The 14,540-nt window shown below is 46.2% G+C and overlaps 1 protein-coding gene across 3 annotated transcripts in view; it reads left to right on the forward strand.

The window, feature by feature from the left end:
* LOC132886553 (zinc finger protein ZFAT-like) overlaps positions 1-14,540 on the forward strand; it is a 67,728-nt gene that overhangs the window by 22,061 nt on the left and 31,127 nt on the right. For 2 of the 3 annotated variants that reach the window (XM_060921331.1, XM_060921333.1), the window contains 6 exons: positions 591-738; positions 1,697-3,057; positions 3,142-3,374; positions 3,458-3,542; positions 3,622-3,771; positions 4,058-4,231. In XM_060921331.1, the coding sequence (XP_060777314.1) occupies positions 591-738; positions 1,697-3,057; positions 3,142-3,374; positions 3,458-3,542; positions 3,622-3,771; positions 4,058-4,231 (2,151 nt within the window). The remainder of the gene's footprint in view (positions 1-590; positions 739-1,696; positions 3,058-3,141; positions 3,375-3,457; positions 3,543-3,621; positions 3,772-4,057; positions 4,232-14,540) is intronic. The other variant, XM_060921332.1, reaches the window with a different exon arrangement.

Raw genomic sequence — 14,540 nt, forward strand, 5'->3', positions numbered from 1 at the left:
ATTTTAAAAGTAACTAAGTAAATTACACAGGAAAATAATAATAATAATATTCAGCTTGCCTGCACTAGCATTGGCCTTCGCTAATACTACACTAGCTAGAAGGTAAATGGACTGCCGTGCTAACAGCACCGAGTCACGGGTAAGCTAGCGTCGGCCTTCGCTGACACTACTGCTACGCCGGCTGGAAGCTAACTGGACTGCCACGCTAACAGCACAGAGTCACAGGTAAGCTAGTGTCGGCCTTCGCTAACACTACTGCTGCACTGGCTGGAAGCTAACTGGACTGACAGCGCTGAGTCGTGGGTAAGCTAGCGTTGGCCTTCAAGAATGTTTGTTTGTTTATATGAAGAGTGTATAATAATAATAATAATAATAATAATATTGGCTGGCTTTTTGTCGTGGTTTATCAGATATATTCCATTCAGCTAGCACAATATTGAACTTGTCTTCAACTCGTTCAATATCATACTAGCTGACTGGAATATAGACCACTCAAAGCCAGCCAACATTATTTAATTATAACGCTATAAAGCCACTTGCAGACATTAAATTTTTTATGAAAGTGTTATGAAGGTGCTGTTTTATTATAGGTGCCACAAAAATAGTTCCCATCGAAGCTGCTCCAGCTGAAGCGGTTATGCAACCTGATGGAACTGCAGGAGAATCCACACAAAAGAAAGGTTACCAAGAATATGCCATACAGCAAGCTGCTTATGAAGTGCCTCTGAAATCTAACAGGTACAAATTTCATTAGAAACAAGGCTGCTCAGGGCTCCTGGGCTAGTGCAATAGAAAAGTGTTTGCTCTGCCATTGGGAAATTGCAAGGTTGAATCCTGATGATATATCTGCCATCAGAAGCCAAGGGAGCAAAATTGGCAGTGTTCTCTACATAGGAGGGGATTGTGTACTCTTTCTCACCTGTCAATCACAATGACACTAGGTAATTGATGGTGTCTGATAGCTCATGTATGTGGAAGAGGGTAGGCGGCTCTGTGTGTGTTACGCTTCCCTGTGACACAGCATGAACAGCAGTTCAAAAGCTGCCTGACTTCATGTGTCTTGGAGGAAGCACGTATTAGCCGCCTTCTTTAGTGTTCTACCTGACGGCAGATCCAACTCTGACGTACAGAAGAGTTTCTAGGGAACATTACAATCCAGTGTCTACTGGATTATTATAGAAGTTTTCTCCTCTCAATCATTCACACACACGTTCACACCTATGGACAATTTAGAGTAGCCAGTTAATCTAACCGCATGTCTTGGACTGGAGGAAACCCACGCAGACATGGGGAGAACATGCAAACTCCACATAGAAAGACTCCTGTTGGCCACTGGGCTCGAACCCAGAACCTTTATGCTGTGAGGCAACAGTGTGAACCACACCACCACCATGCTCCCTGTTAGCCTTTACCCTCCCTGATTTGTAGCTGCTGTTTGACAGCGGAAAGCTGGCTGGATGGTGGGAATTGGCCAAAGACCAAATTGGGGAGAAAATAGGAGGTAAAACCCAATGCTGTTCAGATTTGCTGCAGGAGTAATCTGACTTTACCAACAAACAGCAGCTCTACATCCAGGTCCTGACATTTAACCATCCAGTCCATCATAATATACATTTTATTGTATAGGTGTTGTCTATTACTAAGTTAAGCCGTTACTCATCAAATGATTGACCTTTTTAACTGTGTTTTCACACAGGATAGGGCAGACCCAGTTGAAAATTTTCACCTGTGAATACTGCAACAAGGTTTTCAAGTTCAAGCACTCCCTTCAGGCCCACTTGCGAATTCACACCAATGAGAAGCCATTCAAATGCAGCCAGTGTGACTACGCCAGCGCTATCAAGGCCAATCTCAGCGTTCATATGCGGAAGCACACCGGAGAAAAGTTCAGCTGTGAGCACTGCTCATTTAACTGCCTGAGCAAGGGTCACCTTAAAGTGCATGTGGAGAGGGTGCACCAGAAAATTAAGCAGCACTGCCGCTTCTGCAAGAAGAAGTACTCCGACGTCAAGAACTTGCTTAAGCACATCCGAGAGAGCCATGATATGGAAGATGGGAAAGTCAAGGACTCTTACGACGAGTACAGGCTCCAAACTAGAGAAGGCAAACGACAGTTGCTATATGACTGTCATGTCTGTGATCGTAAATTCAAGTACGAGTTGGAGCGTGATCGACATCTGATGGTCCACGGTAGCAACCGACCTTATGGCTGTGAGTTGTGCGATCATGGGTCAACAAAGTTTCAGGCTCTTCAGGCTCATGTTAGAAAGCATCCCTTTGTGTATGTGTGCTCAGTTTGCTTGCAGAAGTTTGTCAGTACCACGCGCCTCAAGTTGCACTTCAGGGAGTCCCACCCAGGAATGGACGAATCCACGACTTTTGCTGATTCTATCAAAAGCAGTTTCTGCCTGTTGAAACCTGGGGATGACATTCAGCGGGACATGCTGAGACAAGATGAGTTGGAGATCAGCAAAGAGTTGTCCCTCCTCAATGCACAAGAAGTGCTAGCCACTGAAATGGACAGTTTAGAGGACCAAGAGGCTCAAGGTCCTGGCAGTTTAACTATAGAGGAACTGGTACATGATCCCCAAGAGGATATCACTTCAACGGAGATCAGCAGCTGCCCAGTTATTGATACTAATGCAGCTGTGGAAGATCAACTGCATGGGAGAGTCTCTGAGGAGTTGCTAGGCAAAGAACAGCTGCAGGATAATTTGCCAAACATGGACTGTAGTGTAATAGAATTTAATAGTCCTGGTGAGGTGAATACAAATTTGTCCACACAAACTTCTACATCTGAGATACCGTACATGTCACCTAAAGCGCAAATGCTGTCAGAAGTCACAATGGACATGTCAGTTACTCAGAGCAAGACTGAGTCTAGTGTTCCTCAAAGAAGCCCTCCTCCTAGTGGTATGAAGGACATGGAAATGACACAACTAGAAGAAAAATCTGCTTTTGTGCAGATTTTAGAACAAATGCAGAAAAGGCAACTAAACATGGATGTTTTTGAGAGAATACGGAAAGTCTACGGAGATCTGGAGTGTGAATACTGTGGTAATCTTATATGCAAGGCTTTTTTTTTTAAAACAACAGTTCTCTTCTTTGTTTTTTGACATCTTCTCTTTCTTTTTTGTATAGGTAAGCTTTTCTGGTACCAGGTACACTACAACATGCATGTAAGAACACATACACGAGAACATCTGCATTACTGTTCCCAGTGCAGCTACTCTTCCATTACCAAAAACTGCCTGAAGCGTCATGTAATCCAGAGACACAGTAATGTTCTCCTCAAGTGTCCTTCAGAAGGATGCCAATACTCTACCCCTGACAAGTACAAGCTGCAAGCCCATCTTAAAACTCACTCAGAAATTGTAAGTACTAAGGATGTTTGTCTGGGGAAAGAAAAGCAATGTAAGTTGCAATTTGCTAATTTTTTATTTTTAAACAACTCAAGGTTAAGAAGATCTTTGTTTGTCCCATCTGTAAGAAGACATTTCCAGAAGACAAACTCAGGCATCATATTAAATCTAACCATCCAGGTGAAAGAAATGAAGATCCCAGGCAATTTTCTTTGTCCCGGTTTGTAATAGAATTATAAGAAGTGCTCTTTCTGTTTAGATACATCACTAACAACCACTTTAGAGGCACTGGGAATACGTGCCCATGTAAAAGGTGCAATAGGAAAACGAGCCTCTAAATGTCCATACTGTGATTGCTATTTCACAAGAAATGGAACTGATATGCAGCAGCACATCTGGGCTCATGAAGGTGAGGTACAGTGGTTTCTTGTTATTCAAAAAACATCCTGCAACAAGAACCTAAACTTTGGATGCCAACTCAGAAAATAACATTTTCTCTCAAAAACAAGAACAAACAGTATTTAAAATGTATTTAAGCATAAGATCTTAAGATCTTGTCTTTTTCTGTACTTTTACATTAAAAATGTCCAGCCCATATACAGTATTTTAATTTTTCATTATTAAATATGTTTAAAATCTGTCTGTAATACACACATCAAGCTCATTGACTTATCTGTTTTTGTTCACACACGCAGGAGTAAAACCCTTTAAGTGCTCGTTGTGTGATTACGCCTCACGCAGCAAAAGCAACCTGAAGGCTCATTTCAACAGGCACAACACGGAGAAGAGCCACCTGTGTGATCTGTGTGGGAAGAAGTTCAAGTCCAAGTGCACGCTAAAGAGCCACAAGCTCATGCACTCAGCTGATGGTGAACCACTTTTCGTTGTCTCCTTAATACGAATAGCTCCCCAGTCAGTTATATAGGGAGATGGAAAATAAATATTTATCTCTTTCAGGAGTAGACTGTAAACTTCAGTGTATAAATGGCTACCACATAAAAACTTTATATGTTTATATTTATAATTATTTATACCCCCGCTCCAAAGCAAAGGGGGTATAGTGGTTTACCTCTGTTCGTCCGTATTTCCGTCCATCCGAAACACCTTTTTTCTCAGCAACCACAAATCATAGCCACTTGGTACTGTGTATACCGTTTTCATGTCTGTCCCACATCAACTTCCTGTTTACCGACTGAATGTATTTACGAAACATATAGGGTGGATTTTGACGCTATTTCAAGAAGCAAAATGCTATTTCAAAATGACTGTTTACCAGGATGCTGTTTGAAATCCCTGAGGAGAACACTGCTCTTTACTTACTAGTTTCAGGGTTAATTATTTGTTGAAGTCAACATTCATAATAAGTGTCCTATTCCTTCAATTGCTTGCAGTCTGATATAAACGAGAGCGGGGGTATATGTAAGTGAGCAGTAGCTCACAGTTGATCTTGTTATATGAAGTGAAAAACACTCATGAACACAACGAGAGTACGGAGAGCAGGAAGATGAGCAATGGATGTGTAAGACTTTGAGCGGGTGGGTGGAGCACAGAAGTACGGCAGGTCAGAACTGAGTTGCAAAAACTCTTTGTGACACTTTTCAGTCGACACAATCTCCCAGCCACACAGACATGCACACACACACATCAGTCGTCTGGTTGGGGAGAGAGCTCCCTTCCTCTGCTCTCTCTCTCCTTATATAGGGCGCGGTCACTGGGACAGACACACAAACACAGGTTAATTGACATCAGGTGCAGTGATTCTGCCACTTACCTTCCCTGACTCCGCCCTCCGGTCACAGACCGATGCTTGACCACGCTCCCGCTGCCACATACCCCCACCGCCTGACTCAGGCCGGGCAACCGTCTGGCCTGCAGCCGACCCCCCCCTCCCCCCCCGACGGGAGAGGAAGTCCTCCACGACCATCTGCGCCCCCAGCCTGTGGATCACTTTGAAGTTAAAGGGCTGGAGTGCCAGCTACATTCTTCATGCGGTGGAGCTACTGGAGGGGCGCGTGGTTCGAACAGAGGGTGAAAGGGCGTCCCAGCAGGTAGTAGCGGAGGGCGAGGACCGCCCACTTGATGGCTAGGCACTCTTTCTCTATTGTGCTGTAGCACCCCTCACGCACCGACAGCTTTCTGCTGATGTACAGCACGGGGCGATCCTCCCCCTCCACCTCCTGGGACAGAACAGCCCCCAGCCCTCTGTCCGATGCATCCGTCTGCGACATAAAGGGGAGAGAAAAGTCAGGGGAGTGTAACAGTGGCCCCCCACACAGTGCAGCCTTCACCTCAGAGAAAGCCCACTGGCATTGCTCTGTCCACTGGACCGGATCTGGTGCCCCCTTTTTAGTGAGATCAGTCAACGGGCTGGTGACGTCCGAATAATTAGGTATAAACCTACGATAGTAGCCAGCCAGCCCCAGGAGCTGTCTCACCCACTTTTTGGTCTTGGGCCTCGGGCAGGCCGCAGTCGCTGCTGTCTTATTAATTTGGAGACGCACCTGCCCATTGCCCAAGTGGAAGCCCAGATACCGTACTTCCACCCGCCCAATCGCACACTTCTTCGGGTTGGCTGTGAGACCCGCTCGCCTCAGCAACCCAAGGACAGCCCTCAGGTGTTGCAGATGCCGCGGCCAGTCATGACTATAGATTATGATGTCCAAGTATGTGGCTGCATAGGTGGTGTGGGGGCGGAGGACCCTGTCCATAAGCCGCTGGAACGTAGCGGGCGCCCCAAACAGTCCAAAAGGAAGTGTGACAAATTGGTGTAAGCCAAACGATGTGGAAAAGGCCGTTTTTTCCTTGGGATAGTGGAGTCAAGGGGATCTGCCAATAACCCTTTGTCAAATCCAGTGTTGAATAAAAGTGAGCCATGCCTAGTCGATCCAGCAACTCGTCAATACGAGGCATTGGGTACGCATCGAACTTGGACACCACATTGACTTTTCTATAGTCGACACAGAACCGGACCGACCCGTCGGCCTTGGGAACCAAGACCACCGGGCTGCTCCAGTCACTGTGGGACTCCTCGACGATGCCCATTTCGAGCATGGCCTCGAGTTCTTCCCAAACCATCTTTTTCTTGTGTTCGGGTAGCCTGTAAGGGCGGCTACGCACTACCACCCCTGGGGGCATCTCAATGTGGTGTTCTAGGAGGCGGGTGCGGCCAGGCAGGGCCGAGAACACGTCCGAAAATTCGGTCTGCAACTGGGCAACCTCCGTGAGTTGGGTCAGGTAGAGGTGGTCTCCACAGGGGACTGGAGAGGTAAGCGATGTCAATGTTCCCTTTTGAACCTCTGGCCCCAGCTCTGCCTTCTCTGGAACCAACGACACCAACACCATGGGGACCTCCTCGTTCCAGAGTTTGAGCAGACTGAGGTGGTAAATCTGTAGTGCCCCACCCCTGTCCGTTCGCCTCGCCTTGTAGTCAACGTCCCCGACTTGCTGTGTGACCTCAAAGGGTCCTTGCCACTTGGCGATCAATTTGGAGCTCGACGTGGGCAACAGTATGAGTACTTTATCTCCCAGTGCGAACTCCCTAAGGCGCGTACCCCTGTCGTACAGGCAGATTTGCCGTTCTTGGGCCTGCCACAAATTCTCCTGGGTTAGATGTGTGAGTGTGTGGAGTTTTGCGCGCAGGTCGATAACGTATTGAATTTCATTTTTGCTCGGTGAAGATCCCTCCTCCCAATTTTCCCACAGTACATCTAGGATGCCGCATGGCTTACGCCCATATAATAATTAGAACGGGGAGAACCCCGTGGAGGCTTGTGGGACCTCTCGCACTGCGAATAACAGGGGTTCGAGCCATTTATCCCAATTGCGTGCGTCCTCGCGTAAAAACTTTTTAATTATGTTCTTGAGGGTGCGATTGAATCGTTCGACTAAACCGTCCATTTGTGGGTGATAAACGCCGGTGCGGATCGGCTTAATTCCCAGTAACCCATACAGTTCGCGCAGTGTGGGTGACATAAACGAAGTGCCTTGATCAGTCAGAATCTCTTTGGAGATTCCGACTCGGGAGATGACGTGGAAGAGTGCTTCCGCAATACTACGTGTTGAGATATTGCGAAGAGGCACTGGTTCCGGGTATCGCGTTGCATAGTCCACCAGAACTAAAATAAAGTGATACCCTCGTGTTGACCGATCTAACGGCCTGACGAGATCCATCCCAATTCTTTCGAACGGGGTCTCGATCAATGGTAGAGGGCGCAAAGGCGCTTTTGGAATGGCCGCTGGATTTACTAATTGGCATTCGGGGCATGCCGTACACCACCTACGGACATCGCCGCGAATCCCTGGCCAATAGAACCGGGCCATTATTCGGGCTAGTGTCTTATCCTGCCCCAAGTGTCCGGCCATGGGATTAAAGTGAGCCGCCTGGAATACCAATTCCCGGCGGCTCTTTGGGATCAAAGGTTGTGTAATCGGCTCCTTAGTATGAGTGTCCTGCGTCACTCGGTATAATCTATCCTTCATAATGGAGAAATAGGGGAAGGACGGGGTGGCGTTTGGATGGAGCGTTTGACCATCGATTACTCTCACTTGGTCAAACGCATGCCGCAGAGTCTCGTCTCGCGACTGCTCTAACAGGAAATCCGCGAGGGATTCCCCGAGAGAGGGAGGAGGAGCCTGCTGCTCCTCACTCTGATGCGGTGATGACGTAGACTGCTCTGTGACAGCTGCTCCTGCCAATGCCACACCGGGACCTCCCCCCGCTAAACTGTGGCAGGACCCACTCTTCACTAAATGAGTCATTAATGCCCGAAATCCCGGCCAATCAGTCCCCAAAATTATCGAGTGGGTAAGGCGAGGATTAACCACCACCTTTACACTAAATTTTTCCCCTTGAAATAGAATGTGGACCGACACTAAAGGGTAGTTGTGAACATCCCCGTGCACACACAACACCTTCACCAATTGTGCTCCCCCCAATGCCTCGTCTTGCACCAGGCTTTGGTGGATTGAGGTCTGATTACAGCCGGAGTCCACCAAAGCCTGATATGTATCCCCTTGGACACTCACCGGTATGCAATACGCTCCGGCCCAAACGAGGGCGGTTCCTGGCGCATCGGGGATCTGGACCACCGCGCCCACCTCCATTGCCGAACACTGATGCTGGAGGTGCCCCGGCTCCCCGCAGCGCCAGCAAACCGGTCCGGGCTCTCTCTCTGCACTGGCGCTCTGGGGCTCACTCACCTGAGGGGGGAGAGAGACAGACACGGAAGCAGGAAACGGGAGGGCACCGCAGGTGCAGCGGGCCAGCTGGGGTGGAGCCAGCCCCCGCCTCCGCGGTGGGGGAACGGGGCGAGGAAGAGACACAGAAGGGGAGGGAGAGAGAGGGAGAGAGGAGATCTGCAATCCTGCCGTGGCAACAGCCGCCAAATGATCCTCCACCAACTCGATGGCCTGATCCAGCGATGCTGGGCGATGGCACTGGACCCACTCCGCTGTCCCTTTGGGAAGTCAGGCGATGAACTGCTCCAGTGCCACCAGATTGACGATTCCCTCGGTGTCACGGTTGTCAGCCCTCAGCCACCGCCGGCAGGCATCCCGGAGTTGCTGGCCAAACGCGAACGGGCAGCCAACCTCCTCTAGGCGTAGAGCGCGGAAGCGCTGGCGTTGTTGTTCTGGGGTGCGCCCCACACGCTGGAGGATGGCCCGGCGCAGGTCCGTGTAGACCAGCCAGCTGTTGGCGGGGAGCTGTAGCGTGGCCAGCTTCGCCTTGCCTGTTAGCAGGGGGAGGAGGCACGCCGTGCGCTGCTCCACCAGCCAGCCCCAGGCCTCTGCTGCTTGCTTGAAGAGCGCTAGGAAGGCCTCGGGGTCATCGTGCGGGCTCATCTTCATTAGGGTGAGGTGGGGAGGGCCCGTGGAGGTGCCGGACCCCACCGACGCGAGGAGGTGCCGGAACGCCTGACAATCTTCCTGTTGCGCCAGCACCAGGGCCTCGAACCTTTGCGCTTGCTCCTTTCGGAGGGCGACCAGCGCCTGGTGCTGGCTCTGTTGGGCCGTGGCGAGGGCATGGATCAGGTCCGCGAAGGGGGAGGACTCCATGGGGCTGTTCTCTTCTGTGCTCTTCCCGGGTTTCGGCACCACTGTAAGACTTTGAGCAGGTGGGTGGAGCACAGAAGTACGGCAGGCCAGAACTGAGGTGCAAAAGCTCTTTATTGTGACACTTTTCAGTCGACACAATCTCCCAGCCACACAGACACGCACGCACATTAGTCGTCTGGTTGGGGAGAGAGCTCCCTTCCTCTGCTCTCTCTCTCCTTATATAGGGCGCGGTCACTGGGACAGACACACAAACACAGGTTAATTGACATCAGGTGCAGTGATTCTGCCAAGACCTTCCCTGACTCCGCCCTCCGGTCACAGACCGATGCTTGACCACGCCCCCACTGCCATAGGATGAGAACAAGTTTTGAGTGTAATCCCCAACATGAATCCTGATAGAGGAGCTCTTATTAGAACTTGGTCTAACAAGTCAGGTTTGTTAAAAAAAAAAAAGAAAACATGGAACACATTTTTTAAGAAAGTGTACATTGATACCACACTGTAGAAATGATTTCTTAGCAAGTGAAGATATCTTGAATAAAGGAAACATTATCTATTTTTCATTGAGATTATTATATAACAAACATGTTTACTAATTTCAACATTACATTTTCTTATTCTAGTGGCAGATAGTTTCACTTCTTTCTAGAAATAAACATTTGAAATAAGCTAAGGCCACACCAATTTAATTAGTTGGTTCTTGGATTTTTTCAGGAAAAATATGAAGCGAGCGGGCGAAATAAAAATAAAAAAATGCTCTGATGGTAAAATTAGCGGTGGAAATAGACCAGACAATACAGGCAAACCAGTAAACAGATAGGCTAAATAAACGATTGAATTACAGTCAACTGAACATCTACAATTCACAGAAAAAAAAGATTTGACCAGGAGTAGGCTACTTCACAAGTCTTTAACAAAAGTGAAAGGGGCAATTTGATTGGTTTTCGACGTCACATGATCTCACGTCACGTGACCTTTTCTGTTGGCGGGAGTTTGATTTTGATTTTTTTTTTCATTTTTCATTTTCTTCAAATAGCGATTCCGAGAACCAACTAATCGAATTGGTGTGGCCTAAATTATCTGTTAATAGAATAAGACAGTGTCAAGCTTGAAGTGAATAAAAATAACCAGAAAAGGTGTAATAATGTTATATTGTTTAAAAGCAGCCCAGTAAATGGAAATATGTGTTGAATGCACAACCCCAAATCAGGAAAAAGTTGGGATAGTATGGAAAATGAAAAAAAGAAAATGGTGATTTCGAAATCTGTTTTGACTTGTATTGCATTGCAGACAGTATGAACCCATGATATTTCATGTTTTGTCTAATCAGCTTCATTTCATTTGTTAATATACATCCATTCCTGTGTTTCAGGCCTGCAACACATTCCAAAAAAAATTGAGGGGGCAATTTAGGGCTAGTAATGAGGTAAAACAATTAAATAACAATGTGATTTGAAACAGGTGATGTCAACAGGTGATTGTAATCATGATTTGGTACAAAATCAGTATCCAGGAAAGGCCTAGTCTTGGAGGAGCAAAAATGGGCCAAGGCTCTCCAGTTTAACAAATTCTTCTTCTTCTTTTGGCTGCTCCCAATTAGGGGTCACCACAGCGGATCTTTCGTCTCCATTGCTCCCTGTCTTCTGCATCCTTCTCTACCACACCTGCCACTTTCATGTCCTCTCTCACCACATCCATGTATCTCCTCTTTGGCCTTCCTCGTTTTCATGTGCCTGGCAGCTCCATAATCAACATTCTCCTTCCAACATGTTCTGCGTCTCTTCTCAGGATGTGCCCATACCATCTCAGTCTCATCTCTCTTAGCTTAATTCCCAAGCTCTCCACATATGCTGTCCCTCTGATGTGCTCGTTCCTTATCCTGTCCAATCTTGTCACTCCCATCGCAAACCTTAACATCCTCAACTCCACCACCTCCAACTTTGTCTCCTGTCTCTTCGTTAAGGGTACTGTCTCCAATCCATACATCATAGCTGGTTTCACTACTGTCTTATACATCTTACCTTTCACTTTTGCTGGGACTTTCCTATCACAAATTACTCCCGAAATCCTTCTCCAACTGCTCCACCCTGCCTACACTCTCTTTCTCACCTCACTATTGCAGCCCCCATTTTCCTGCATAGTTGAGCCCAGGTACTTGAATTCACCAACTTTCTTTACGTCTACTCCTTGCATCTTCACTACACTCTCATCCCCATTCTCACTGATGCACATGTATTCTGTTTTGCTACTGCTCACCTTCATTCCTCTTCGTTCCAATGCATACCTCCATCTCTCCAAACCCAACTCAACCTCCTTTCTACTTTCACCATATATCACAATATCATCCGCAAACATCATGTTCAATGGTGACTCTTGCCTCACTTCATCCATCAAGCTATCCATCACTATGGCAAACAAGAAAGGACTCAAAGCAGATCCTTGATGAAGTCCCACCTTCACCTTGAACCATTCAGTTGTTCCAACCGCACACCTCACTGCTGTTTCACTGTTCTCATACATGTCTTGCACCACTCTAATATGCTTTTCATTCACGCCACACTTTCTCATACAATATCATAACTCATCTCTCGGCACTCTATCGTATGCCTTCTCCAGGTCTACAAACACACAATGTAGCTTTCTCTGGCCTTCCCTGTACTTCTCCATTAACATTCTTAAAGCAAAAATTGCATCCGACGTGCTCTTCCTTGGCATAAACCCGTACTGCTGTTCACAGATTGCTACCTCTCTTCTCAGTCTCGCCTCCAATACCCTTTCCCATAACTTCATGGTGTGGCTCATCAATTTTGTCCCTCTGTAATTACTGCAGCTCTGTACATCTCCCTTATTCTTGTATATTGGGACTAGCACACTCTTTCTCCATTCATTTGGCATTTTCTCATTCTCTCGGATCTTATTAAACAATCTCATTAGGAACTCCACAGCCGTCTCACCCAAACATCTCCAAGTCTCAATCGGGATACCATCTGGTCCGACTGCTTTCCCAGTCTTCATTCTTTTCATGGCTGCCCTCACCTCATCCTTACTAACCAACTCTGCTTCCTGATTTGCTGTCTCCAACGAATCTGACCTTTTCTCTCTTGGATTCTCCTCATTTAATAAATCCTCAAAGTACTCTTTCCACCTTCTTAATACCAGAGGTGGACAAAGTACCCAACTTCATTACTTAAGTCAAAGTACAGATCCTACTGGTCAAATGTTACTCCGATACAAGTGAAAGTTGTACAGTCAAATTTTTACTTCAGTTAAAGTACTGAAGTAATTGCTTTTTTAAAAATACTTAAGTATTAAAAGTACATTTTCTGTCAACGCATCGTTGTATTATTACCACAGCACTTACAAAACCTAATGCCGTTACCAAAGACAGAAATGTGAATTCACAAAATTAACACATGCTGTGCATGATGGTGGTTTAATGTTAAGCTAGCTAGTCAGTGAAGCTCCACCTGACATGCTAGCAAACTCTTTTCAAACTTGAAATCATATTGGATAGCTAACGCTACTAGAAAAGAAAGATTTCTACATTCTGTTTATTTGGCAAGATTGTGCTAAAACATATTTCTGAAAGGACTTCAGGTAAGTTAATGTTATTCATGTTGGCATAACTCTGTTTTTACATGCTAACTAACAGTCTCCAAGTTAACTAGCTATGTGTAAATGTTAGCCGTGGACAAAACTACGGCAACTTGGCAGCCAAATCCATAGAAAGTCATGTGACTAACCAGACTGCATAGCTATTGCAACGTTATCGCTAGCTCTAAAAGTACAGACAACTTCATTGCAAGCTTTCTCTTGGAATTTATATAGATCAGTATGCTTCTGCAGGTTAGATGGCGAGTTTTTTGTAGGCCGTGATGTGGTTTGTTTTCGGCAAACATTTAAAATAAAATGAATCTTTAATCCATGCAGAAAAATGAAACATGGGTTCATGGGCCATGAGTGTGTGCACTCTCCAGAAGAACTGCCTCCTTCCATTCTGCCATCAACTGATCGTGTTCAAATAATGCTGCTGAGAAATCACTGAACTTGATTTTATACAGTCTGTGGATGTAACATTACCCTAGTGATTACTGATCGGCTGTCTCAGTGTCCCCTGTGAAAACAACAATCAAAGGAAGAGAAAAGAAAAAACATCCACTTTCAAAGCTGTTTCATAGTAACGAGGACCTTGATAGAAAAGTAGTGGAGTAAAAAGAATGATATTTGCCTTTCAAATATAGTGAAGTTAAAGTCACAAGTTTCCAAAAAAAAAAAATACTCAAGTAAAGTACAGATACTCAAAGTGTATTTAAGTACAGTACTCAAGTAAACGTACTTCGTTACTGTCCATCTCTGCTTAATACACTCTTGTTGTTTGTCAGCACATTTCCATTTACATCTTTCATCACTCTCACCTGCTGTACATCCCTCGCTTCCCTGTTTCTCTGCGTAGCTAGTCTGTATAAGTCTTTTAGGGTGTTCACACGGCACATATTTGCATCGATGCTGCACCGATGTATTTTGTTGCGATATATCTTACACCGGTGTAAATTTTGCGCAGCGTTCACACGTCACAATCCTGCTTACTAGAGAGAAGCGTGTTAGCACCGGTGCAGCCCCACTTGCGGTCACACGGCAGTTTCTGCGACCGTGTTATAGTAGCAAAAACTTTATTACTATCATTTCCTTTGATAGTAATAAAGTTTTGATATTTCCTTTTATTACTATCATTTCCTATCATTATTACTATCATTTCCGATAGTAATAATGCGGAAATGAAATATGCGCATGCGTGAAAATGTACTTCTTTTTCCTGGTTGTCATGGCATCACCAAGCGCCGGGAAAACAACGTGGATGAAGACACCAGTGTTGCCAGATATTGCTGACGTTTTCCATCCCAAAATATGTTCAAATCCGTCAAAATGCACTTAAAACTGCCAAATCTGGCAACACTGGAAGACATGCAGTTCTGTTGTTGTTGATATTCGCCATTTTGGAAGCGCAAAATACCAGGATGCAAGTTATGCAATGCCCGTATGTAATCAACTCTCCTCACGCGTAGCGAGTCTACCCCTGTAGCGTTCAGACGTCCCATTTTATATCGGTGCTGCCCCGCAAACTAG

The sequence above is a fragment of the Neoarius graeffei genome, chromosome 5 (genome assembly GCF_027579695.1).
Source record: "Neoarius graeffei isolate fNeoGra1 chromosome 5, fNeoGra1.pri, whole genome shotgun sequence".
NCBI lineage: Eukaryota > Metazoa > Chordata > Actinopteri > Siluriformes > Ariidae > Neoarius > Neoarius graeffei.